This window comes from Harpia harpyja, chromosome 15 (genome assembly GCF_026419915.1).
Source record: "Harpia harpyja isolate bHarHar1 chromosome 15, bHarHar1 primary haplotype, whole genome shotgun sequence".
NCBI lineage: Eukaryota > Metazoa > Chordata > Aves > Accipitriformes > Accipitridae > Harpia > Harpia harpyja.
Window position 1 is genome coordinate 29495233 of NC_068954.1, and position 26167 is coordinate 29521399.

The 26167-nt window shown below is 62.9% G+C and overlaps 3 protein-coding genes and 2 non-coding genes across 8 annotated transcripts; 4 read left to right on the forward strand and 1 right to left on the reverse strand.

Annotated features, from left to right (window-relative positions):
- Positions 1-651: 651 nt before the first annotated feature.
- KANSL2 (KAT8 regulatory NSL complex subunit 2) lies at positions 652-13130 on the forward strand. 4 transcript variants are annotated; one of them, XM_052809965.1, is made up of 10 exons: positions 652-769; positions 1798-2056; positions 3016-3194; positions 3740-3854; positions 4285-4452; positions 5637-5799; positions 6579-6675; positions 9356-9609; positions 11359-11595; positions 12506-13130. In XM_052809965.1, exons 2-10 carry the CDS (start codon positions 1806-1808, stop codon positions 12632-12634), a joined length of 1593 nt encoding a protein of 530 aa, XP_052665925.1. In that variant the 5' UTR covers positions 652-769; positions 1798-1805; the 3' UTR covers positions 12635-13130. The 4 variants fall into 4 exon arrangements, with proteins under 4 accessions (XP_052665925.1, XP_052665924.1, XP_052665926.1 ...); XM_052809964.1 differs by having other exon boundaries at positions 737-769; positions 1795-2056; XM_052809966.1 differs by lacking the exon at positions 652-769 and adding an exon at positions 1030-1182.
- On the forward strand, positions 6765-6893 carry LOC128152268 (small nucleolar RNA SNORA2/SNORA34 family). The gene has a single exon (XR_008238582.1). It is a non-coding gene; the product is annotated as a small nucleolar RNA SNORA2/SNORA34 family (small nucleolar RNA).
- Positions 12301-12429, forward strand: LOC128152267 (small nucleolar RNA SNORA2/SNORA34 family). Its single transcript, XR_008238581.1, has one exon. It is a non-coding gene; the product is annotated as a small nucleolar RNA SNORA2/SNORA34 family (small nucleolar RNA).
- Positions 13131-13757: 627 nt separating the features above from the next.
- Positions 13758-22082, forward strand: NCKAP5L (NCK associated protein 5 like). The gene is given in 14 exon segments (XM_052809410.1): positions 13758-13856; positions 16821-16862; positions 16968-17075; positions 17504-17572; positions 17680-17718; positions 17800-17919; positions 18003-18150; positions 18626-18705; positions 18707-20373; positions 20479-20632; positions 20734-20812; positions 20907-21200; positions 21386-21525; positions 21655-22082. Coding segments are annotated over 12 exon segments (3129 nt in total). The 5' UTR covers positions 13758-13856; positions 16821-16862; positions 16968-16973; the 3' UTR covers positions 21892-22082.
- Positions 22083-22690: 608 nt separating this feature from the next.
- On the reverse strand, positions 22691-26002 carry TMBIM6 (transmembrane BAX inhibitor motif containing 6). Its single transcript, XM_052809867.1, has 10 exons — positions 25889-26002; positions 24255-24358; positions 24047-24155; positions 23819-23939; positions 23652-23700; positions 23481-23578; positions 23287-23366; positions 23065-23165; positions 22916-22988; positions 22691-22829 (listed from the first exon to the last, which is right to left on the reverse strand). Exons 2-10 carry the CDS (start codon positions 24308-24310, stop codon positions 22809-22811), a joined length of 708 nt encoding a protein of 235 aa, XP_052665827.1. The 5' UTR covers positions 24311-24358; positions 25889-26002; the 3' UTR covers positions 22691-22808.
- Between the last annotated feature and the right edge of the window lie 165 nt (positions 26003-26167).

Here is a 26167-nt window from a genome sequence, read left to right on the forward strand (position 1 = left end):
TGGGCCTGGGTGGCCACCTGAGTTTTGGTTGAGTGTCGGAAAAACCCATTTCCTTTGTTCTCAGATTTTACTCTCCCAACCTTCAATAAATGTACTGTCTCCGTATGGTTTTGTGAAACTCTTGTTCTACGTCAAGCTTGTTTTTAAGAGCGATTAGCGCTGCTGACCCTCACCAGCGCCTCTGCCGCCGGTAACCCACCCCCTGCGGTTTTGGGTATGGTTTTTAGGTTTCAGACCCCTGGCAACGGCCCATCCCTTGCTTCCCCCCCCACTGCTTTTGGAGCCTTTTTTGGAGGCTGGCTGCTCCCGGGTTGTTGGGCTTTGCAGTGAGTCGCTTGTTCTGCCCTCTCCGTTAATCAGTGGGGAGCAACGTCGGTCTTCTGCTGTCCCGGGAAACCGAGAGGGGACCGGGTAGAGCCCGGGCGGGTTGCTCTTGTCCCCTGGCTGGTGCCCTGGGACCAAGCCGGTGTCCCCGGGGCTACCGGGAGCTTCTGCCTTCCCGGAGCCACAGCACAACCCGGCTCCCTCGCTCGGGGCTCGCAAACGCGCAGGCGCCTCCGGTCCCGCCGCGCCCGCGTGTCGGCTTCCCGCCGCCGCGCCCTCACGTGACTCCTGGGGGGCGTGGCCGGTCCCTGCGAAATGACGGCGGGCTCGGCCAACCGCGTGCGGTACCGCCCCCGCGCCCGCCGCGGACTGGCGGGCGGGCGGGCCAATGAGGTAGCTGGGCGGGCGGGCGGCGAGGCAGCAAGGAGGCCGGGGCGGCAGCGAGGTAAGATGGCGGCTGCGCCGCCTGCCCTCGGCGGGGTCTGCGCAGCCCGTCGCCGCGACACCTGCGCGCTGTCCCGGGGCTCCTCCACCCCGCACCGACCGGGGGGCCGGCATTCCATGCGCCCACCGCTCCGGCAGCGCTGCCTGGACTCCTTTCGGGAGCGCCCCTCACGCCCGCTGCCCGCGGACAAAATGGCGGCACCGGCGCAGCCGGGCGGCGCGACTGCGCATGCGTGGGATCTGGGCGCGGGGCGGGTGGCCGAGCACGTGCGTGGGGGGGGAGAGGGGCTGCAGCGGGAGCAGGGATGGGCACCGGGAGAAGGAGCCACGGTGGGGGGGGGTACTGGGAGGAGGCGATCCTGCACTGGTGCCGCACTGGGCAGGAGGGATCCTGTACTGGGCGCTGTGGAGTTGGTGAGCTGCGCACGGGGAGGGGGGGTGCAGGGCTGGGGGTGAGCACTGCGTCTGTGGGAAGCATGGCGGGGGGGGGCGGGAGGGTTGGGAGATCGTCCCTGCTGAGGAAGAGGTTGTGGGTTGGGGGGGGACAGATGATGCTGTGAAGGGATGGGGTTTGTATTGGGCATTATGGGATTGGTGGGCTGTGTATGGAAGGGAGCATTGTACCCTGGGAGGGTATGGAGCTGTGGGATTCGTGCGCTGGGAGGAAAGGGTCCTGCACTGGGGCGATGGGGGTGGAGGGGTATCTCTGGGACATATATCCACCCCCTGGCCACAGTGCTGCCAGGCAGCAGCGCTTGTGCCCGCACCTTGGCATGGATGTTGCTGCTTGGTAGCTCAGGTGAGTGAGATGTATTTCATTCTGTGCAGAAATGGGGTTGCTGCAAAGCTAAAAGTTTCCTTAGGCGTTGGAAGAAACTGATTCTATAGGAGCAGCTTCATCTTTTGCCTGCTCAAGGGAGTCAAAGAGTTTTATTCAGATGCATTAGCAGGTGTTAGCAGATGCTGCTGCTCTTTCTTTTTATCAGTAGTTTGTTTCATTCTTTTAACTGGTCTGCATCTCTCGAGCAGGTGTTGGCATGAACAGAATTCGGATCCATGTTTTGCCATCAAGCCGAGGACGCCTCACTCCTGTGCCGCGGCCACAGGAGCCTCTGTCATGTGCCTTCACCCACCGCCAGTGCTCCCAGCCGCGGCTGGAGGGGCAGGAGTTTTGTATTAAGCACATTCTTGAAGACAGGAGTGCCCCTTTCAAGCAGTGCAGTTATGTTTCAACAAAGAATGGAAAGCGGTGTCCCAACGCTGCGCCCAAACCAGAGAAGAAAGATGGGTGAGTACCTCTGTCTCCTGGTTCTCCAGTTCTTTACCATATAGAATTAAAACGGGCAGGAGAAGGTCCTTCTCCTGATTCAGCTGCTGCATTTACGTTAACTCAGACACGTGGCGCTCTCTTTCTGAAGCGTTTTTAAGCTAGAAAAAGACTTTGTGAGTGCTGGACACTGCACGGAGTCATCTTGGTCCTGCAGGACTGTTGGGCTGCTGCCTTCTGCCATCAGAAGGTGGCTGCAGTGATCCAGGTCCTTTGTAAGAGCTGTATGTGCGCCCACGCGGTGCCATACCTCTGCTCAGCCCAGGAAATTTAACTTGCCGCTGTCTGTACTTAGGGATGATCCTCAGCACAGATATTCTGGTCCTGTATTATGTGGACTTGATGACCTGGTTGTGCTTCTTGTTCTCTGATGCATATAAAATGTCTTGACTGCTATGGATGGAAGGACCTAGAACAGTTACTGACATTCAGTAAGCACATCAGCAGAGCACAGTTTCCCTTACAGGAGCATTGACCTGCATTTCATTCTCAGAGGTTACGGGGATGTGGACACTGGTAGTCTTCATTCTGCCCTTGGCTCCTCTGCGATAAAAAGGATCCATCTGATGTGAGCCAGCGTGCTCTGCGTGGAAACTGAGAGTCTAGTGTGAATATTTGGAAGCAGAAGAGCTCACCTCAGTGGCTTTATGTAAAAAGCTCTTTTCTCTCCCTGCTGCTGTGCCATGTGGCTGCCAACTCCAGTGCCAGAGGTGGCATTTCAGCAGTGGTGTGTGGTCTGCGAGCCACCTGGGGCTCTCTGGCATTTCCGAGCTGTACCTGCAGCCAGCGGCTCTCTCTGTGAGAGAGCTGTGGAGGGGATATGCTTTCCAGGTGCCAGGGAGTGTTTCTCGCTGTATCGCTTGTTTGTTTTGCCGGCTGAGGGCTTGGAGTCGTAACGAGCTTGTGGTTTATTCCTGCAGTGCGTCGTTCTGTGCGGAGCATGCCCGTAGGAACGCTCTGGCACTCCAAGCTCAGATGAAGAAGTCCAGTCCTGGGCCTGTAAGCGAGACTCTCCTTTGCCAGCTTAGCTCTTATGCCAAAACAGAGCTGGGCTCTCAGACTGCAGAGAGCAGCCGCAGCGAAGCCAGTCGGATCCTAGGTAAGAATTGAAAGCAAAAACTGGTGAGAGAGGATCTGGATTTCTCAGTTTTGTGTGGAAATGTCAAGAATCCCAGGGGTCTGTGAGTAAAAGATTGTGTTCTGCAAACCCTGGCATGTCTTGCCTGCTACTGACTGTAGTCAAGTCACACTGCCAGACCAAAACCCTGACGGTTTTCTTCCCTTGCACTCGCACAGTAGAAATGTTAGCTAGCTTCCCCCTTTGCTGGGTTAGTCTCTAGCGGTGCCTGTCAAACGCTGGCTCAGTGCTGAGCTTCCCGTCTTGCAGGGTCACTCGTTGGGGCCAGCCGGCAGTTCATGGTTCCTGGGTAGGCAGGAGTGTCACTCCGCAGGAGCTGTGTACTTTGGCCGTGCTGAGCTGGTGGGTTTCCTGTTGTTCCGTGTCCCTTGCTCACACTGTGCTGGGGAGAAGTCTCTCTTGGAAAGAGGCAGAGCAAGTTCACCTCTGTGCAGCTGTGGAGCTGAGCTGTCCTGTGCTAGGATGTAGGACAGTGTCCTACCACTGAGGGTGACTTGTCTTTTCAGATGAGGACAGCTGGAGTGATGGTGAGCAGGACCCTATCACCGTGGACCAGACGTGGCGAGGGGACCCAGACAGCGAGGCTGACAGCATCGATAGTGACCAGGAGGATCCCTTGAAGTAAGCTGGGTGCTGGTGGCTGTCGGCTGCTTACACATGTGCAGCGTGCAGAGTGTTCTGAGCTCAGTGTTGTATCAGAGGAGATGGCGGTTATGTTAAAGAAGTGATGATAATGGTGTTGCAGTTGGACTTTGTGCCTTGGTGAGTTGTTAGGCATGAATGCTCGCAAGTCTTGGACCTGATGGTTCTTCTGGGAAGTATCTGGTGGTCATCCTCTTTCAGTGTGGAGTGGTCCATTCAGCAGCAGTCCCTGGGTGATCTCTTAACTTAAAAAAAACCCATAAATTCGGTGTTTCTGCTCATACTCATTGATCTGTATAATCTAGCCCTGCTCAGCCCATGTTTCTGATAAGGTCTGTGTCATTTGGTCAGGAGAACAGCCCCGAGGGACCCTTACAAACTTCACCCTGTTTGGGTGGGTGTTTTTCAGGCATGCTGGTGTATACACAGCTGAGGAGGTGGCTTTGATCATGCGAGAGAAGCTGATTCGCCTGCAGTCTCTCTATATTGACCAGTTCAAACGGCTCCAGCACCTTCTGAAGGAGAAGAAGCGCCGATACCTGCACAGCCGCAAGGGAGAGCATGAAGCCATAGGCAAGTACTGGTACAGGTAGTCACTGATCTGTATTCCTCTGGCTGAGGGCACAGTGCTTTTCTAAAGCACATGCAGAACTCTACATTAAAAAAACCAAAAACGTGGGTTTTGCCTTTGTAGAAGCAGATTTCAAAGCAGTGCTGTCTCAGTAAGGGTGAAAATTACTGTAGGCCTGAAACTCAGTTAGCGAAGGTATTTCTGTGTCTGGCCTCATGCCCAGAGATTGGTATCGTTTGGGTTAGAAAGGTTGCCGGATTTCTTTGCTCTTCAAAGTTTGCAGTGTTGTCAGGAAATGAGACTACAAAGTTAATTCTGAGACAAAAGTTCTTTTTTTGTATGGGATTTCCTGTTTTTGGTTTTATAAACAAAAAATTTATTCATCTGTAAGGTCCTGTCTGTATCAGCAGAAGTTTGTTTCAGTAGTTACACCGGTACTGCTGTAATGGCATATCCCTCCTTAGCACAGATGCAACTTTCCTTTGCAAAAGCTCTTCTGCCTTGGTTGGAATTCTCCCTGTACAGAACATGCTCTTGGAGGCAGGAGTTCGTAGTTTAGCAGAGGCAGAACCGGGTTGTATAACTGGTTGCAAGTATTGCAGTGCAAAGAATGCTTTCTCTAGCATAGTCTTATAATAGCTCATCCTGGAAAATGGCATAATGCAGCTCGGTCCCAAGTAAAAATAACTGAAAGTTTGGTACATAACAATTTTGTAAAACTCTTTTTAGCAAACCAGTAATAGAAAAGCAGATCCCCAGCGTTGACCTGTAATTATAGCTGGGAGTGCTTACAGGAAGCTTCCAGAACGTGGACAGGAGCAAGCTGAAATTTGACAAACTCCTATGCTGGCTGCCTGCAGAAATCACAATAGACTTTTGAGTGGCCAAATTATTTTAAAAGACGTTTTTAAAATACTCTGTTGGCCCAAGTGCTCCTCATGTGCACAGAGAAGTTGGGATAAATTTCGGGATGGAATCTGCTTTGTCATCTTCTTGTGTAACTCAAAGATGTGCTTCCTGTTTATACATGCAACTCTCACTGCTCGTTCAGTCTGTGCGTTGACATCTGTGTCATTAGTCAGCTGTTGGAGCTCTCGACAGCTGATTCTGGCTCTCGGTACCAAAAAAATTGGAAGGACATGGCAGGTGGGGTGGTATTTTCTGACCCCTCCCTCACTCCCTGCAGGCAGCAGCCTTCTGACAGGCCCGGAGGGGCTGATGGCCAAGGAGCGTGAGAACCTGAAGCGCCTGAAGTGCCTGCGCCGCTACCGGCAGCGCTACGGCGTGGAGGCCCTGCTCCACCGGCAGCTGAAGGAGCGCAGGATGCTGGCGACCGATGGCGCTGCCCAGCAGGTGCGTCAGCAGCTCGGGGACTGGGTCCGGCTGGAGTTATAGCCTCGCTTGGAAGCTGGGTTTCTCCTCTCGTCCCTTCCTGGAAGTGATCCCAGGCCGGCTCTGCTCTGGCCCTGCTGGATTGCTCCTTGTAACACCCTTTCTGCAAGGACATAGAGGTCTGGTCCCAGCCAGCACCCTCAGTATCCATACGTTGGCTGAAACATTGGTGGTTCCTAGGGTCACTTTAAATGGGCATCAAAACTGCAGAAGTTCAAGCATGGGGTTGGAGAATTTTCTTTTTTGAAAGGGAAGGCTCAGTATGAGGTGGCCTGAATTTCATGACTGAAAAATGTGTGGAAAAAAACTCCTTATGGTGGTGAAACCCAGACCCCTCCTAGACCTATGGGGACCAAAAGGCAGGCGCCTTGCATCACATGTGATCCTAAATTTGAAGCTACGTGCAGCCATTTCTTTATAACTTAAAATTCAAAGCATTCCATTAACTGACTTCTGAAAGTTGGAAGGTAGGTCTGAGAGACCTCATTCTGTGAGACATACTTCTGAGGTGAAGTTCTTCCTATTGAAATCGAGTCGTGCCTTATTATCTCAGCTCTGTTTAATAAAAGCTTGAATGAGAAAGATGTAATGAGGAGCTAGGCTCTGCTGGAGTGGAACTGAGAGTTTGGTCTTGGCATGTTTTGAAAGCAGGATGCAAGTGTTGTATAGCCGAGGGGGTTTCTGTGGAACAGAGCCGGACAACTCTGGTGCAGCTCTGAGCTCTTCTCTTGGACTTGCAGGCGCACACCACCCGCTCCAGCCAGAGGTGCTTGGCCTTTGTCGACGATGTCCGATGCTCGAACCAGTCCCTCCCGATGACCAGGCACTGCCTTACGCGTATCCTTTGATCTGCCTGTGCTGCCTTGGGCTGCGCTCCTGACTGTTTGCTGGCAGTTTGAAGTGTGTCTGATCCTCCTTTTTTCTCTTTGGCCCTAAATCAAGGCCATCGGTTTGCTGTAGCCGTTGGTTTCAAGCAGGAGCCCAGAGGAAACGTCTCCCGGTCTGCTGGCGCTCCCGTCCCCGTGGAACGACCAATTCGTGTGGGAGTGACAAAAGGCTGGGCTTGCCCTCAGCTGTGCCCAGGCAGGTCCCGCTGCAGCCTTCCTGCAGTATGTTGGCCGATCCAGAGCATCCGAACGGGGTGGCCAGGTCACTTGGAAGTGACGGGAACCTCACGAAATCTGAGGGAGGCATGAGCTAATTTCTGGCCGTATTGAGGGAGGGTAGAAGCAAGTCTGCTCTCTGCTTGGCTACCGGTGCTGAGTGCCAACAGCCAACCTGAGCAGGGTCTGTGAGCTCTTGGTATGAGTCCTGCTGTGAGGGATGTCTGTAGGAAGGGGTATCTGACTGCTGAAGTGTGTGCTCAGTGATTTTTTGGGGAGGATCTGAATGAGGAAGTAGTTCCTAGCCTGTTTGGGGCTGCCATGGACCAGCTCAGTCTCCTTTGATCCCTTGAAAGGTTCGCACGTGTGTGTGAACAGCCTTGAGCTGTTTGATTTCCCAAAACAGCCTTGGCTCTTTGAGAGCCAGCACTGAAATTTCCACTGGGATCCCCCCAGCTCAGGGATCACTGCCCCAACATGGGATCCGCAAACAGAGCATTGCCCTGGGTTCATCTGCGCAGCTCTTGTCTAAGCGGGATTGGGTGGATGTGTCCAGGAGCAGGTTTGGATTGTGTCGGAGCTGTGTTAGCAGCTGTTGCTGGTGTGAGTCAGGAGAAGCTCCGGTGCTGGGTCCCAGAGCGGAGCTGGCAGCCAGGGGGAGGATGAGCTCTTCATTTTGTTTTGAGCTTTTTGTTTTGTTACTGAAGTTGGCAGACTCAACTCCAGCTATGCGCAGGGAGTAGGAAGCTGCCTTTGTTTCTCTCTAGTGACCATATACTTCAAAATAAAGACAGGGTAGATACCTTTAAAACGGTTTGAGCAAGTTGCTGTTTGCAGCTGGCTCGCTTTGAGCAGGGCAGGCCGAGAAGGGAGTGGAAAAAGCGAGGTTTGATTTCCTTATGTCTGAGCTGTCAGCTGACTTTCACTGACACAAACAAGATTTTACTTTGGTTAGCCCTGCTGAGCCGATAACATCTGCAGTCTGCTCTGCTTTGTGCATTGTTGGGAGGCTCTTGGGCTTTGTTTGCTTTTCAGGAGCTGGATTGTTTGTGACAATGCATTAAAGGGGCCGAACCCAGCTGGGCTGTTGGACTCCAGGTGGAGCGTGTGATTTTGTCATCTTGGCAATCCATGCTTTTTGGCTACCAATAAAGTCAGTGCTTGATCTGGGAGTCATTCAGAGAGATTAAAATCTGGCTTCCCCACCCTGCTGTTCATACAGAGACGCTTTCCTCACCACATCTGCCCTCGGGTGTCTGAGAGATCTGGCTCCTCTGGGCTGGGCTCTGTACCGTTGCTGCTAGCACAGATTATGGGCTCTCCGCAGCCTGCTGGGAAATTGTATCGGTGCCTTCACAGCTGCCTTAGTGCAGGGAGGAGAGGAGGAAAGGATAAATCTGAAACCTAGACAGCTTAAGAAACTGGGTTAAAATTGGCACCTTTTGCCAGTCCACATCGGTTTGGAAGTTCCGGGGCTTTTTTCCTCTCCCTTACGTGCTGCGCTGTGTGAAGAGGAAACCGTGGTGTGAACTCCACAAACATCGAGAACGGCTGGGCAGTTACTTGGGTGGGTTTGATATTGAGGTATCTGACGTGAAAGACATGATCCACACCTGAAATCTGCTTTGGCCCCAACTCCAGATTGTCACTTGCATGGAGATTGTGCCTCACTGCTCACTTGGTGACACAATCTCTGCTGTTCCTTGCAGCAGTAAGTAGAAACTTCATGACTGTCAGAAAAACGTTGTTTATGAAGACCCTCGTGCAGCCTCAGTGGTGGGTCCGTCTGTAGTTTCGCAGGGCTCTTGGACGAGGATGGGATTTGGTCTGTAGCTAGTCTCTGCTGGTGGATTGCTCTGCAAGTGCGATGCAATTGGAGAGCAGGGTTTCTGTTTGTGATTAAAGGCAGGAAATCCCATTTACACCTCTGGCAGGAATAGGTTTTCCATTGGGAAGGAAAATGCACTGGGAAGATAGAAATACCGGAACTAAACTCCTGGCTGTGGAAAAAGCATTGTGTGTGCTCGTATCTCTGCTGTGTGTTAGATGTTAAGGCTTGTGCAGATGCCTCTTAAATGGATGTCTGCAAATAAAAGTAAGCCTGTGCATTTGTAATATCTTCCATCTGAGGATCTGCGAGTGCTTTAAAGGGATCCAACTACATCTCCCAGCCCCCACTGGGAAGCTGTTGCTGTTGTCCCTGTTTTCCATCGTGCAAGTAACATTGGCCCACGTCGCTGGGCAGTCAGGATGCAACTCTGCAGTCTGGACTCCTGACCTTGGAGAAACATATGGGGTTTTTAACACCGTTTGCTGGAGGGTGGCTGGGTGTGTGGGGAGCATTTATGCCTCTGGATGCGTGTCTGTCTGTAGCTTGTCTGCCATGCGGGTTTCCCTTGACCGCATCTTCCCAGACATCTGTCAGGACGCTAATCAGACTCTGTTCAAACCGTGTCAAGGCTCCGAGGAAGTGCCCTGCAACAAGCCAGTGCCCGTGAGCCTCTCGGAGGATCCGTGCTGCCCGCTCCATCTCCGTTTGCCTCCGCAGATGTACGTACCCGAGCAGGTGCTGGCTGTCCCTGAGGAGCTGGAAGCTGCCCCCACAGATCTGTACTTGAGTGCTGCTGAGCTCCAGCCCACGGAGAGCTTGCCCCTGGAGTTCAGCGATGTAAGTTGCGCAGTGTGCTTTACGCCGTGGTGTGCAAGGAAGGTGCCCTGCAGAAAAGCTTCCCCAAATGTTTCTGTTTTTATTATATGCCATGAAGTCACGCTGAAGTACTTGGGGAGCGGGCTGCAGTGCAGCAGACCCGCAGCTCCCCAAGTGGAACATGGGTGGATGTCATGTAAAGCACTGCCTCCCCAGCACAGATAATGTAGAATTATTTTCATTCTTGTTGGCTTGGGGAAGGAGAGTCTTTTGAAAAACACACAGGAACATGAAAGGTTTGGGAGATGTTTGTTTCTGTAGGGCTGGTTACTGCTCCTTCAGAAGGGCTGTGCTCTCATTTAAATCCGTATTTAGGGGCTTTTTAAAAAGCGGATTTTTTTTTTTCCCTCTTCTCTCCCGTGAGGAATCCATGAGGATTTTAATCCCCAGATTATTCTGATGTCCTGCATGTATGTTAAGCCTACATGCTTAAAATCCTCTGAAATTTGTTTAATCAAAAAAATACCATGGTCATTTGGAGCTGGTCCTCTGAATGAGGTGTCACTTGCTTTAGTATTTGGGTGTCCCCAAGATTCTTGAGCGCTGCTATCAGGAGGCAAATCTCATAACCACTTCAGAGTTTGCTGATGGAGGAGGGATTGCCAGCAGCTGTGGAGTCCAGGGCATGGCAGCAGCCACAGTGTTAACGCAGGAGAGCAACTGCTGCTGCTCTGGGGTCAGGCTGGGCCCAGCACCCCCGGGGTCCAGGGAACACTCTCTCTGCCTTCGGTGGGCACTGGACCAGATCCCAGCCTTCCTCCGGGACAGAGCCGGCACACCGCTCTCTGTGAAAACAGCCTTTGTGGGAGGTGATTTTTTTTCAGGTCAGAAGTGAAAAACATAACTGTTTCTCCCCCAGCCTGTCCTTTGAGAGGGTCCCCCACTCCACATGGGGTTTCAGGTGCTTCAGGCAGGAACCCAGGTGCCTTGCTCCTGCCCTGTACCCCGAGCCGTGCATGGATGGGAACTGCAGACTCCCCGAGAGCCCTGTCCTCAGCTTGGAGGGATTGGGAGCTGTGGCAGCGTACGGCTGTGTAGGGCATCTGTGTTTTATCTCACGTCACGCTAGGCTGGTAGAGTGCCACTCATGAGTTGCAGGCATCTCGCCTTGATGTCAAACGCCCTCCAAAGCCAAAACAAATCCAGTCCTCTAACAATAGCCTTGCAGAAATCCCAGCCTCTCGCGTCAGCAGGGTTATCCACGCACGCAGCAGACGGCAGCGAACAGGGCGGATGGAGGAGTAAGCCAGAGACCGTCCACTCCCAGTATGTTGTCAGGGCAAGCAAAGAGGGTTTTGTGAAATCCTGGGAGAGGGGTGACTGCTCCGGGTGTCCTCAGGAAGGCAGGATCGGACCCTCCTGGCTGCTGCGGGGGTGCTTCTGGGGCAGCACATCACACTCGGCTCCGGACCTTGTGCCCCACACCTTGTTTTCAGAGGGAGTGCAGCACTGCCAGCCTGAATCATGCCATTTCTGGAGGAGGAGGCTCCTGTAGTTGTCTTTCTGGCTCCTGAGGCTGGAGGTCCTGGTGGCATGGTGCCTGCTGCTCTGCCTTCCGTGCCCAGAAAGCAGTGAAGCAGCCTGCCCACTCCTGCCCCTCTGCTCAAGAGGGTAGCAGAGAAGGGCTGCGAGGACTCCTGCTCCTGTCTCCCACAGGGCTCCTTGGGACTCCTCCTGCTGATGAGCCGCTCCCAATGTTTTCTCTCCTAGGACCTGGACGTGGTGGGCGATGGCATGCAGTGTCCTCCGTCCCCTCTGCTCTTTGATCCTTCTGTGGCCCTCGATCAGTCCCTTAGAGACATTGCCGAGGCCTCCATAGACATACTGGCCCTGGAGGAGCCTTCCCATCCAGGTCTCCCTCTGCAGATGGTGCTCACGGACAGAGGGAGCTCCTCTGCTCACACCTTCTCCCCGGCCACCGAGCCTCTGGCCAAGCTGCCTGCGCAGGTACAACTGGGAGAGCACCAGGGGCTTCCAGCAGTAGCACAGCTCTTGCTCCGGGTGAACCACAGCCCTCAGGGCTCTGGAAGATGTGTCTTCCCGGGGGAGGGGAGAAGTCCCTGTTTGCCCTCCAGACACGCAGCCAGGCCCTGGGTGGTTGCTCTCCCATGCAGCGGAGTTCGGACCAGTGCTACACCCACGGTCTGGATGATGTTAGAAGTGTTGAGGGGGTGGCAGCCAGAGCCTGTCCCCGGGGGGACTGGTGGAGGACGAGCGGTCGCCTCTTCTCCGTGGGTGGCTCGGTGCCACCCTCTTCCTGTGTGTGGGACGGGTGTCGCAGGAGCCGTCTGGGACGTGGCGGAGATGTCTCACAGGCTGGGGACTACCCGCTGTGGGAAGCCCATTTTCTCCCATCTGGGGATTTTAAGGGGAGCTGTCATCTTCTGGGCAAAGGGCTTCTGCTTTTTCCTTCTTTTGAGTCTCATTTTTCACTTGCAATTTGCTCCTCTTGTGTCCTGCCCGGAGCCTGTGGCTTGCTCTGGATGTGCCCGCAGGGCGTCATCTTTGGAGATGTCCTCAGACGTCCCACCCTGCATCCCCTGTCACTCCTCCAACACTGTCCCTGCAGTCGAGGAGTCCCTGCAGTGCCTCTCCCCTGGTGGGAGCCAAGTGTTGGGGTGGGGGGACCTCAACCCTGGAGCACCCCCCCCCCAGGCCCTGAATGAAGACCACCGGTTTGCCGTAGCTGTTGGTTTCAAGCAGGAGCCCAGAGGAAACGTCTCCCAGTCTGTTGGCGCTCCCATCCCTGTGGAACGACCAATTCGTGTGGGAGCGACAACAGCCTGGGCTTGCCCTCGCCTCTGCCTGGGCAAGTCCTGCTGCAGCCAGCCCACCATCCCTTTTCTGTCCCCGACAGAGTCACCTGCCGCTGGGAGCATTCCGGCTGGGGCCCAGGGAAGACAGACGGCCGGAGGAAGCCGCCACCTCCACCCAGACCCGTGGAGCAGCCGCCAACGGGAGCCTGGAATTGGGGTCCGTGAGCTGAGACTGGCTGCACGCGGCATCTCTATGCTCCCTTGTGAATCCTCGCTCGCGCCGAGTCACGGCGGAGCCCGTTGGTGGGACGCGTGTGGAAACCTGCAGGCGCCGGCGTCCTCGCCCAGCACGGGGCTGAACCGCAGCTCCAGCTCCTCTGCCGGGGTGATTCCTGGAGCAGTGGGGGCTGAAACCCCGGAGTGGGGACCCCAGACCCTCTTTCCCCCTGCTCTGCCTGCCCTCGTGGTGGGGAGCCCTGCAGCTACCAGGCTGGCCAGGGGAGAAGCCACAGGGGGACTCGGGGAAAGGACGGAGCCACTCTCCACGCTCACCGGGGTTTTGGGGTCCTTTGCCGTGGGGAATGGTCTGTGTTTCATGTTGCCCCCCCCCCGAGGGGGGGGGGGGGTCCGAGGCCAGGGGTGGTCTGTGAGCCCTGTAATGTTTTCAGTGCGGGGAGGAGGTTTCCATCCTGCGGGTAACCCCCACAATAAAGCGATGGAGGTGGGTGCCCTGTGTCCCCGTGTTGTGTGGTGAGGGGGGTGGAAGAGCTGAAGGATGGAGCAGCCGGTGCTGTCCCGGGGGGGGTTCAGGGCTGCCTTGGGGTGACGAACACCCTCCCAGGGAGGGGGTGACCCCTCTGCTCCCAAACCTCCGGTCCTGCTGCCCATGGGGGCCCCCGCCTTTGGGGCTCACTCCCTTATTTCGGTCCTTCGCACAAGACCTCGGCGGCTGCGGGGGGGGGGGGGAGGACAGGACACCCACCGAGCCCGTGCGGGCCCCGCCGGTCCCAGCCCGGGGCAACGGGGTTCAGCCCGCTCGGTGCCGTATCCCGGTTGGGGGGGGGGGGGGGCACCGGGTCCCTGTGGGGCAGCTCCGGGGATCGCGGTGGGGGGAGACACCGGGGTTGGGGGGGGGGGGGGGAGCCCGAGCCCGGCCCCGGGGAAGGGATGCGGCGGCAGCACCGGGACACCCGCCGCTCCGGGATCCCGCCGCCCCCGGGCGCGGATTGGCGGCGGCGGGGGCGCAGGGCGGAGCCGGCCCGGTGGAGCCATGACATCACCGCCGCTGCCGCCGCCGGGCCGGCCCCGGCCCCGGCCCCGGTCCCGGTCCCGGTCCCGGTCCCGGTCCCGGTCCCGGTCCCGGTCCCGGTCCCGGTCCCGGTCCCGGTCCCGGTCCCGGCCATGGCCATGCCGCCCCTCGCCGCCGCCGCCGCCTCCCCGCCGTAGTCCCCGGTGAGTCCGGCCGTGTCTGCGGCGGGAGGGCGGGCGGGGAGCGGCGGCGGCGGCGTGGGGGTCCCCGGGGAAGTCGGGCCGCAGCTCGGGGGGCACCGGTAGCCCCACGGTGCGGAGGGGGGGTCCCCGCTGCCGCCGTGCAGCGGAACGTGCCGGGTGGGGGGGGCCACGGGGGAAGCGGCACGGGGCGACCCGGCCGGTCCCCCCCCAGTACGTCCCCGGTGCATCCCGGCTGGTCCCGGTGCCCCCCCGCCGCATCCTGGCTGTCCCCACTGCATGTCCCTGTTGTCCCCAGAACATCCCAGGTGCCCCCAGCGCATCCCGCCTGTCCCCGGGCCATCCCTGCTGTCCCCGGTGTGTCCCCACCGTCCCCTGGTACATCCAGGCTGTCTCCCTGGCTCTCCCCACTGTGTCCTGGTGTGTCCCCAGTGTCCCCAGTGCATCCTGGCTGTCCCTGGTCTGTCCCCCACTGTCCTCCATCCCACCCGCTGGTCCCCACTGTCCCTCGAACATCCCAGTTGTCCCCTGTGTGTCTTTGCTCTCCCCACTGCATCCTGACTGTCCCCAGTGTCCCCACTGCATCCTGGCTGTCCCTGGCATGTCCCCAGTGTCCCCAGTGCATCCTGGCTGTCCCTGGTACGTGGCCCTGGTGAGTCCCAGCTGTCCTCGATGTGTCCCTGCTACCCCAAGGCTGTTTCTCCGGCACATCCCCGGTGTAGCCCAGCTGTCCCCAGGGTGTCCTTGCTGTCCCCAGTGCATCTGGGCTGTCCCTGGGCTGTCCCCGCTGTCCCCAGTGCGTCCTGGCTGCCCCAGGAACAGCCGGCCCCTGCAGCCCAGCAGAGTTGGGGACACTCAGGGCTGCCACCCCATGTCCCCAGGCTTGGGGTAGGACCCTGACGTGGGGCAGGCCAAGGCCAGCCCATCGCGGCCATGCTGTGGGACCGTGGCCTGGGTGCAGGGGACCGTTCCCTGCCGCGCTGGCGTGTCCACAGCCGCGTGGTTTGGGCACGTGCCGTGTCCCCACGCTGCCTGGGGCAGCGGGTGCAAGTGGCTGGGAGGACCAGGGAGGGTCTGGGTGTCCCTGGCTCTGCTGGAGCTGTGTCCCCCTCCCCACAGGGACCCTCATGCTGCCCCTGCGGGGCCCCATGCTGGGGGAGGGGATGGCCACGCCGTCCATCTGTCGGGGCCCCCCCGGCTGTCCCCCGCCAGCAGGACCTGGGGGGGGGGGACGGGAGCTGTGGGCTTCTCTTCCCCTCCAGACAGAGCCTCACTTCCCCCCGTGACGCAGCCGGAGCCGCCGGCCCCGGGGCCGTTTCCTGCGCCGGGGGCAGCACGAGGGGGGCCCATGCACCCACGGGTACCACGGGCCACCCCGGGGACCTGCCTGGGTTTGCTGCCGGCCCCGTGGGCTGCGGGGGGGGACAGGGACAACACGGTGAGGTCCGGCCGCGTGTGCCGGCAAGGGTGCACGGTGCTGCTGTGCACAGGGCCGGCGGGGTCTCGGGGTGTGCGGCCAAGGTCACGCAGCCCATCGGGTTGGGGACGGCTGGCTGGGGGCTTTGGTGGGGACGTGAGGAGCATCCCACAGCCCCTCTCTGTGCCCAAACAGGGCTGTAGATAACCGGTGCTCGGGTTATTTTTGCCGCTCTCATTGCATTGGGTGGGAGAAGGTGGCAGAGTTTGCTCCGGGGCCGTCCGGTGGCCCCCAGCGCTTCCACCCACGGTGCAGCAGTGCAGGGTCCCCGGTGGGGGACAGGGCTGTCGTTGAGCACTGCACGCACCCCGACCTGGCCTGCTTCCAGTGGCTTCCCTCCTGGCCTCGCTGCCTCCGTCACCCCCAGACCCCCCCCGTTGTCCCCTCTGGTCCCCCCTGTGCTGCCAAACCCGCCTGCCGGGGGGGTCCGGTTGAACCGGGACCGCGTGGCCCCGTGTGAACCCCAACCCTTGCCCAGCTCTTGGGGTGCAGGGTGGAGGCCACGGCCTGGGGCCACGGCACCGCTCCGTGCCTGGAGCCCCGGTGGCCTCCCCGGAGGGTGCCCAGGCTCCTGGGGGGGTCCCTCTCCAAAGGGTGCTGGGTGCCCCAAGAGGGGGGTCCCTCTCCGTGGGGTGCCCTGTACCCCCGGGGCTGCCCGGTGCCACACGGGGCTGCCCGGTGCTCCCTCTCCCGGGATGCCCGGTATCCCGGTGCCGCCTCTTCCAGGGGTCCCCGGTGCCCCGGATCCCCCCCCCCCCCCCGCCGTGCCGGCTCTCCGGTACTCCCTGCCCGGGGCTGGCGCTGGCGGAGCCGCGCACCGGGGGCGGCGGCGGCCCCGGCTCCTCCCCGGCCGCGGCGGGAAGGCGGAGCCGGGCCGCCGCCGCCTCCCAACAATAGCGCGGCCGGGCCGGGCCGGGATGGAGCCACCGTCGCCGCCGGAACCGGCCCCGGGACCGCGTTGAGCGGGGACGGGCGGCGGCGGCGCCGCCGGGAACCCCGGGCGTGAGTGAGCGGCGGGGGCGGGATCGCGGCGGAGGGCGGAGGGGGGGGGGGCCGGGTCCGGGTCCGGGTCCGGGCCCGGAGCGGGGCCGGTGGTCGGGGTCGGCCCCTGTTCCGACGCGCACGGGGTGAACGGTGCGGGGAGGCACCGGGACCGGCGGCGGGGGACGACGCCCTGTGCGGCGCCGGGGGGGACCGTTCTGCACCCCCGGGGGTCCTGTGTACCGGGTGCTGCGTATTCTCGTGCCCCGGGGCCGGTGCCAGCCCCCGGGGTGCTGTACATCCTGGTGCCCCGGGGCTGGTCCCGGTCCCGGTCCCGGTCCCGGGGGTGCTGTGTATGCCGGTGCTCTGGGACCGGCACGGGTCCCAGGGTCCCTGCACACCCCGGGAAGGGGCAAGGGCGGCTGGGCTGCAGGATGGGTCCCTGTGGCTCTGGGTGCCGGTGCCAGTGGGCTGGGGGTTCCCCTCCTCAGCCCCGTTCTCCCTTGCAGGTGACACTACGGAGGGACGGGGCCGGGGACATCCCGAGCGAGGTAAGGGGGGGGTCCGGGCTGCCTAGGGCCTGGCAGTGCCGCGGGCCAGGGGGACATCGGCTAGGGGTCAGCGGGGCCCCCGGCCTGACGCCTGTCCCCCGGCAGCCAGCGATGTCGGAGAGCGTGGCCGAGGTGCCGGGAGACGGGAGTCCCACGGTGCTCGGCGAGACGGACACCAGCCATGAGCTGCTGCAGCGGCTGCGGGAGCTGGAGGTACGGTGGGGGCTGGGAGATGGGGCAACCAAGAGCCGGGACCACCGGGCAGCTGTGGCTGGTGCCACCGGGCAGCCAACGGCCACCAGACACTAGGGCCACCAGGGCAGCCGTGGCCATTGCCTTCGGGCAGCTGTGGTTGGTGCCACAGGGCTACCGTGGCCACTGCTACCGTGCAGCCGTGGCCGCTGCCACTGTGCAGTTGGTGCTTAGAGGTAGCTGCGGCCCGTGCCACGGAGCCAGCAGCCCAGATACCACGGTGGGGGGGGCAGCACTTTCCTGCCGTCCGTGGCCCTTGTGTGCCACAGCTCCTGGGGCAGCCCTGTCCCTCTGTGTGCGGCCCTGGGTCCCACCAGGCAGAGGAGGGGTCCCCTTGGTGCCCTGGGCACCCCACCGTGTCCCCTGAGCCGTCCCCGCTCTGTCCCCAGGCGGAGAACTCGGCCCTGGCCCAGGCCAATGAGAACCAGCGGGAGACGTACGAGCGCTGCCTGGACGAGGTACTGGGGGGGGGGGAGCACATGGGACACGTGTGCACACGCGTGTGCCGGGGTACGGGGCTGCGTGTGCCCTTGCACCCCACCCAGGCCCCCCCTCTGCTCCGCAGGTCGCCAACCATGTGGTGCAGGCGCTGCTCAACCAGAAGGTGGGTGTCAGGGGGGCTGGGGGGGGGGCAGTGGGGGGCTGGGGAGGTCCTGGCTGATGCCCCCCCTCCTGCCCCGGCCAGGACCTGCGCGAGGAGTGCATCAAGCTGAAGAAACGGGTCTTCGACCTGGAGCGCCAGAACCAGGCGCTGAGCGACCTCTTCCAGCAGAAGCTGCAGCTCTCGGCTGGATCCTTGCCCCAGGTGCGGCTGCGTCGGTGCTGGGGGGGCGGGTCGCAGGGCAGAGCCCCCTCAAAAGCTTAACCTGGCGTCTTCCTCCTCTCCAGCTGCCGCTGCACCCGGTGCCGGTGCCCCTGGATGCCCCAGCCAGCCCCCAGCCAGGCATTGCAGAGCAGCCGCCCCCCCCGCTGCCCCCCAGCCGCTGCATCCCCCTGCCAGAGGTGAGTACCAGCATCTCCAAACCCCACTGCCCCGGTATCCCCCTCTCCAGGCTGTGGCATTCCCCCTCTCCAAGCTCACGCTATTGCCTTTTCCAAGCCTGTGGTGTCCCCAAGGCTGTGGTACCCCGCTTTCCGGGGCCCTGGTGTCCTCTCCTCTATCCCCCTCCCTGGGTCTGTCGTGTCCCCATCCCCGAGCCCGTGATATTGCCCTTTCCAAGCCTGTCTGCCCACGATGTCCCTGTCCCTGAGCCTGTGGTGTCCACCTCTCCGGCTCCATGGCTCCCCCTTTCTGAGCTCCTCTGCCTGTGATGCCCCAGCTCCAAATCCCTTTGCCCCCAGTGTCCCCATCCCCAACCCCCTTACATCCCCCTCCCAAATCCCATTGCATCCCTCTCCCTCTCCCACTCCGCCCGTGGTGTCCCCAGCGCGTCCCCCTCTCCCAGCCCCACCATGGTGCTGTGGGGATCAGCACCGGGTGCCTTGGGGGTGACGGTGCGTGGACCCCGCAGGTGACCCCCGTCGGTGCCGTCGGGTAGCCCCGGGCTCAGCCCCGGCGCTGCCCCCCCTGGATGCCCTCTCCCCCTTCTTCAAAGAAGAAAGCCCAGATCCTGGAGGTGCTGCGCAAGCTGGAGGAGACAGACCCGCTGCTGGGGCCCCCCCTGGCCTCCCCCGGCTCCCCGGAGCCCTGCGCCGCCCCGGGCTGGCCCCCCTGCCCGCTGCGGGGGCCGAGGGCTGCCGGGGGATGGCGGGGGGCTGAGGGCAGCCCCTGCTCCTCGCCCGAGGAGGCTGCACCGCCGCGGGGGGCCCTGCTCAGCGCCTTGGCCGAGCGGCTGCTGCGGGGCGAGGGGGGCTGCTGCCGGCGCAACGGCGAAGCCCCCGGGGGACCCCCCCCGGCAGCGGTGTGGTGAGCACCCCGCTTTCCTGGGGCTCTACGCCCCAGGCGAGGAGAGCCCCGAGGGGGGCTTCGCCCTGCTCTCGCCTGGGGGGGGCCCCAACCCTCTGCCCTCCCCCCCCAAGGTGCTCAAGCTTCCTCCCCCCCCCGGGGCGCTGCGCCTCAGCCCCCAGCTCGCCCGTGCCTCCAAGATCCCCTGCCGCGGCGGCAACCCCGAGGCCCTCGCCGGCATTCAGCCGCCGTGCCTCCCCCGACGCCCCCCCAGAGCCCGGCTCCCCCGAGCCCCCCGCCTTCCCCCCACCCCGTGCCTACGAGGCAGCCGAGCAGCCCCCTGGGCCACCAGGACCCCCCGCCAGCGGGGAACGGGTGGCTGCCTCCCCCCCCAGCACCCGCCGTGGCACGGGGGGCTCGGGCCCCCTCCCGCCGCCCCGGCAAGAAGCCCCCGGAGCCGGGCTACTTGCCCTTCAAGGAGCGTTTGGCCGCCCTGGGCAAGCTGCGGGGGGCCGAGGGCCGCGAGCCCCCTGGCCCAGGGCGGCCTGAGCGGGGCCATGGGGCTGAGCCGCGACCCCCTCCCCGGGGGAGTTTGGGGGGCAGCCTGAAGCACCCCGAGCCGGCGCATGGCGGGGAGCCCCTGGCCCGGTGCTACTCCTCTGGCTCCATGGGTGAGCCCGGCAAGGCAGGGGGCAAGGGGCGACCCGCCGGTGGCAGGACCCCACCGCGGGCCCCCCCGGCACCCCCCGCCAAAGCTGCCGCAGCCCCCACGGCAGCCCCACCAAGCTGCCCACCAAGGCAGGCGCCGGCAAAGCCGGGACGCCACGGGGCGAGGAGCCGGCGGGAGCCAAGGCGGCAGGGGTCCCCCACAAAACGCCACCAGCCCCCGAGCCCCCCGGCACGGGGGCCGCCGCCGGGTGCCGCCGGGCACTCGGCCATCGAGGAGAAGGTGATGAAGGGCATCGAGGAGAACGTGCTGCGGCTGCAGGGGCAGGAGCGGGCACCGGCGGGAGAAGCCAAGGGGAAGGCTGCCGGCGGTTTGGCCAGCTGGTTTGGGTTGCGCCGTAGCAAGTTGCCGGCTCTGAGCCGTCGTGGCGATGGCAGCCGTGGCCGGGAGTGGGCCGGGACGCCGGCTCCCCTACGCCGGGAGGTCAAGTTGGCCGCCCGCAAGCTGGAAGCCGAAAGCCTCAACATCTCGAAGCTGATGGAGAAGGCGGAGGATCTGCGCAAGGCGCTGCGGGAGGAGCACGCCTTCTTGCAGGGGCTGGCGCTGGAGAAGGGGCGACCGCGCGGGCCCCCCCGAGGTCCCGGCCATCTCCCGGTGATGTACCAGGAGGTGACGGCCGAAACCTTCATGCAGCAGCTGCTCGACAGGTCAGTGGTGGCCCAGGGACCCTTGGGGATGGGTGGGGGGGATGAGGTGGTGGGTGCATCCCCCCCCCCGCCACCACGACTGCCCTGATGCGGCGTTGTCCCCAGGGTGGACGGGAAGGACGTGCCCTACGAGAGCCGCCTGGAGCGCAAGCGGGAGCTCTGTGACCTCCGCCGGGTCCCCCCCGACACCAAAGACCCCCGGCTCTGCCGCCTGCCCCGCAATGGCATCGTGGGACATCTGCAAGAGCCCCCTGACAAGGTAAAGACACCCCCCCCATCACCACCGGCAACTGCGTACCCCCTCTTTCGGTGGGGACCCCGCGGCTGCTCACCCTCTGCACACCCCCATCCCCCCTCCAGGTGCCAGACGTGGGACTCCGGGATGAATTGCCGTCGGATGAGAGTTTGTCCGAGTCAGGGACGTCACAGCACTTTGCCAGTAAGGGGGTGCTGGTGGGGGGACATGGCAGGGAGGGGGGCACCGGGATGGACCCCCCCAGCCCCAGCACTGATGCCTCCCCTTGTGCCAGCAGCCTGCGGGTCACTGACGCGGACGCTGGACAGCGGGATTGGGACCTTCCCGCCCCCTGACTACGGGGGGGTCCCCGCCAAGAGCACCCCCAAACCACGAGGCCGCCCCGAGCCGCTGCCCGGCGCTGTGCCGGCGCGGCCGCCCGCCATCACCAAAGTGCCGCGCAAGGCCCGGACGCTGGAGCGGGAAGTGCCCAGCGCGGAGGAGCTGCTGGTGGCCGGCAAACACCGGAGCGCCCCGGCGTGCCGCCCCCCAGCACCCCCTGGCCCGCAAGGCCACCGCGCCGGTCCCCAAGGTCAGTGTCCCACCGTGCTGGGGGGGGGGGGGGCGTGCAAGACCCCACCGATGGTGCCGGGTGTGCACCCATGCTCACACAAGGGTGCGACAGGGGCTTGGCACCCCGGCAGGGAGATGGGGGTTGCTGGGGGGGACCCTGCAGGTCAGCACTGACCCCCCCCCCCCTCGCCATTTTCCCTGCAGATGCTGGTGACGATGCCGGGAAGCCGCGGCGCGTCCAGCAGAGCAAGAACTGGACCTTCCCCAACGCCAAAGCCTGCGGCACCGCCGACCCCTTCCTCTGCCCCCCTGGGGGGCTGGAGGGGCTGCACCATCCCGCACTGGTAAGGGGGGGCCACGGAGGAGGTGGGCTGTGGGACCACCTCACCAGCCCTGGGGTGTAATTAGCACTGGTGGGGAGTGGGGGGGGGGGGGCGCAGGGAGCACCCCCTCACCGTGCTGTCCCTCCCCAGGCCCCCGTCTGCAGCCCAGCAGGGTGTCGAGGGGCGTCCCCAGAGGCCCCCCCGCCACTGCCCCCAGCCCTGAGCGCCAGCAGCAGCCGGACGCCCAGTGCCTCGGACGTGGGGGACGAGGGCAGCACGGAGGCCCAGTCACGGGATGGGGGGCACGGCCCCCCGGGGCTGGAGCACTCCGAGTCGCTCAGTGACTCGCTGTATGACAGCCTCTCCTCCTGCGGCAGCCAGGGTTGAGCCCCCCCGCCTCCACCGGCCGCACTCGCACGTCTTCCGCCCCCCCTTGCCCCCCGTTCCCAGTCTGGGGTGCTGTCTAGGGTGTGGGGGGTCCCCACTGTCCTGTTCCCCCCCCCGCCCCGTGCCCGGCTCTCTCCGATGGTGCTATCGCAGTGTACAGCCCCCACCGCCGGGTTTTTAACTCAATAAAGCCGCCCTCCCCTGGTTTATTTATATATGTTATTTTGGAGCCGCTGTCGTCTCTGCATTGGCCACATCCTGCCCGCGGGAGGGAGGGAGGGAGGGGGCCGAGAGGTTCAAGTCTTGAGCGTTTTATTGAATCGTCCCGGTGTACAAAGAGAGGCGACGGCGGGATTGGGAGAGCTCGGAATCAAAATACGTCGTCCCCGCGGCCCCACCGGACGGCTCGCCCAGAGGATCGTTTTCTTTTCCGTTGTATTTCTTGGCACTGGTGCTAAAGGAGAGGCTCCTCCGTTGAGTTTGGCTTCAGAGGGTCCTGCCACCCCACACCGGGCTGGCATAGGGGGGGCCCACAGCTGCCCGGGGTGGGGGATAATGCCCCAGCTGTCGGTGCAAGGGCACGGCGGGGATGTGTTGCCCGTGGGGCCGGGGAGAAACCTCTACAGAAAGCTCACGTGTCGGTGATAATGCCGAGGGACGTGGGCTCTGGGCGGGGTGGGGGGGGAGCTGGGCTGGGGAGGGGTTGGAGGGGGAGCTGAACTCCAGCAGGATCCGCAAATTGGCCAGTTTCTAATCAAAGAAAAGCTAAACAAGAGAAAAACCCACAAGGTGCGAAAGCTTCTGCGCTGCTTTTCATCGGCAGCAAAGCGCAACCCCTTTAATGAATCAGAGAAGGGACAGGTCAGGGTGGGGACAGGGACCGGACGGGGACAGCTCCACCTCGGCCTGGAGCTGCTTCACTTCTTCTCCTTCTTCTTCTGCAAGAGGAGAGGTGGCCGGTCACTGCCGGGTCCGTGGCTCCTGTCCCACCCCCCCAAGCCACACCCCGGGGACCATCACCCACCTCAGTCATGCCCAGGATCATCAGGAGCTCCCGGAAGATGTCGACGAAGTCGAGGAAGAGATCGACGCAGTGCCTGCAGGGAGGGAGGGATGCGTTCAGGGGGGCCCGTCCCGTCCCGTTCCCCGACCCCCCCTGTCCCCGGCACCCACCAGATGTAATCCTTGTCCCCGCTCTCCGCCTTCTCGATGATGAGCTGCGTGTCGAAGAGCACGAAGCCGCACATGATCATCAGCCCCAGGTAGAGATTGGCCTGCGGGAGGGAGAGGGGGTGTTAGACGATGGACAGTCCTGTGTTGGCATCACCGGTGCGAGCTGATGTCCGTCCGTCTGTCCGTCCTCTGCGGGGTCCTGGCAGACGGGAGGGGACTCACCGTGAAGAGCCAAGTGGATCCCACGAAGGCATTAACCACGGAGGAGAGAAGCATCAGGGTGAGGCCAGAGAGCAGGAAACCTGTGAGGAGAGGGCAAGGAGTGAGGCCTGGCCCTGGCCCACCCGTGGGGTGCCCCCCACCCAATGCAGGGAGCCCCCAGCTCCCGTGAGTGTCCCCCCTCCGGCCCCTCTTACCTCCCAGGTAGAGGAAGCTGCGGCGCCGGGCATACAGGGCACTCAGCGAGAAGCAGGCGAAGATGGTGGCGGTGCCCAGGAAGGCGGTGGGGATGATGCTAGGAGAGAGGAGAGAGGGTGAATGGGGCCTGGGGGGTGGTGGGGGGCAGCTGGGGGGGGTCACGCTCCTACCTGGGGTTGATGGAGATGCACATCTGCAGGAGGGGCCCCAGGTTGATGCCTAAAAGGACAGAGCAGCGTGTCACCAGAGCCATTTCGGAGCTGGTCAGGGCCCTCGTCCCCCCTTCCCAGGGCTCGGGGTCCCGTGGGACTCGGGAGGGTCCCTGGTGCCCACCTACCCGTCAGGAAGGCGAAGCCGGCCAGCATCCCCAGCCTCTTCTGCTCCGTCTCCCGGCTGTGCGGGGTGGCCGTCAGCCATATCATCAGCCCCAGGGCACCCAAGCCGGTCAGGAGGCTGAACTGTGGGGCGAGAGGCAAGTGGGGGCCCGGCATCGCCTTGCCGGGGCGGTGCGGGTGGGGGGGGAGCAAGCACGGGGGCCACCCACGACACCCCAAAGGCCCCTCACCTGGAAGAGGTGGGTCACCACGTTGATGTAGGCCCCTGCGGCCGCCACGAACATGCAGAGGGCGAAGCTGGCATAGACCCTCTTCAGGTGCTCCTGGGTGGAGGCCGAGCTACGGGCGAGGGGGGCAGCGATGAGGCCGGCGGTGAGGCTGGCACAGCCCCCTGTGAGCCCCCCCGCTCCAGCCCGGCCTGCTTGTGGCATTACTCACATGTGGGAGAACTTGAAGAGAGCGTCAAAGTTGATGTTTCGGTCGAAGACGTTCATGGTGCCGGCTTGGGAGTGGGCCCACCGGCCGCTTGGCAGGGGTGCAAGCTGCAAGAGGGGAGGTGGGTCAGGGGGATGCCGGAGCCCTCCTGTGCTCCCAAAGCTCCTGCCACACGGCAAAGGAGCTCAGCGGGAGCCGAGGACCTGCCTGTCCCGTGCGGAGCGAGCAGGAGGAGCTGCGAGCTGCTCGGGATCTGCTGTGCTCTGCGCCGGCCAGGTGCTGGAGCCCTCCTTGCTCAGCTGGTGCAAGCGTTGCGGGCTGTTGCGAGACCAGGGCTGTCCCCGGGGAGGCCCTGAACCCACGGGAGCGCTGCCGGCAGCTGGAAAGCGTCTTTGTGCCAGGCTACTATTAGCACCCGTAATGACATCCCCAGAGGAGGCTCTGTCAGCGTGAGGCTCCCTGCAGGGCCTCCTCCTTCTCATCCTCCTCCTCCTCACCCCTTCCTGCTTTGGCCCCTCCACCACCCTCTGGTCCGGCCGGTTCGGCCAGTACCGTTTACCCTGGCACCTGCGGGAGTCCAACCAGCCCAGCAAGTGGCACGAGCCGCCTGTCCCCAAAGGGGCGGAGGGGACTGAACAGGCTGGGGCAGACAGGACCCAAGGGGGCACAGGCTGCGGGGCTGTCAACTGGCCGCCCCAGTGGAAGGAAGAGCTTGGGGTCTCCTCCTGCCACACCAGCAGAGACCCTTGTGCCTGCTCTCCTTGTCCAGGGCTGCACTGATTTCATCCCAGCACTGGGATAGCGAGAGCTCAGATGTCACTGGGCTGGTGCCACCGTGCCGATGGGGACCTCCTGGCTCGGCCTCACAGCTCACGATGGGGCAGAAGCAGAGGTTGCTGCCCCGTTGCCTCAACGGGGGTTGCACAACGCAATGGGGAAGCTGTCTCTGCCTGGGGTGTGGTGGCCACGGAGGTGTGTGACAGCCTCCTCCCGGTGTGGCAGGCGGTTGTGACAGCGAGTTTCGTCAGGCACGGCCTGTCCTCCCTGCGGAGACGGCAGCTGGCTCCCAGCTCCCGGGACGGCAGAACAACCCGGGCCTCCCGCGCCGGGGCCCGGGAACTGGGAGAGCAGCCCTTCACCTGGCACAAGGAAGTGAAACGGGGGCCAGAAGCCTTTCGGTTTTGCTGGTGACGTCCCTGGTCGGTGGCCTGTGGGTGGCTGCTGGGCTCTGCCGTCAATGGGTAACCGGGCCCGTGGCTGTCGGGCGACCTTTACCCACCGGCGCCCGCACCCGGCCCTGGTGCTGCCCCGGAGCCTGCTGGCGACGTCCCGCTTCCCCTGCGGGTGCTTCCCTGAATTCCCCCCCCCACTAGAACCAGACGGGGACCCCACGGGGGACCGAACCCGCGTGCACCCCCGCCCCCGGCAGCGAGGCCTGTGGAAGAGCCGGGGGGGGGGGGGCGGGCAGGAGCTGCCCAGACCGGGCCGGGCCCCCCCGGGGGCGAGGCCTGATGGGACGGTGGGGGCTGCCCGGGGCTCGCAGCCACCGTAAGGGCCCCGGGGGGCGGCGGGGACCCCCGAGGTCCGGCCGGGCCCCCCCCCGCCCCAGCCGCCGCCGCGGTCCCCTCAGCCCTCACCTGCGCGGCGCTCCGCCGTCCGTGCCAGGCCTCGAACGGTCCCCACTCCGCCACGCCCCCCGACCCCCATTGGCCGACGCGCGGCCGAGGCCCGCCCTCCGCCTCGCTTTATTGGCCCGCCGCCACCACCCGGGGCGGGCGCCGCCGCCTCTCATTGGCGGCCGGCCGCGCCCGAACGCCACCGTTGGCCAGGCTCTTCCCTCCCCCGCACAGAAGCGCGACGCTCATTGGTCGCCGTGGCAGGGATCGGGCCAATCGAGATCTCCCTGTCCTTGGGCG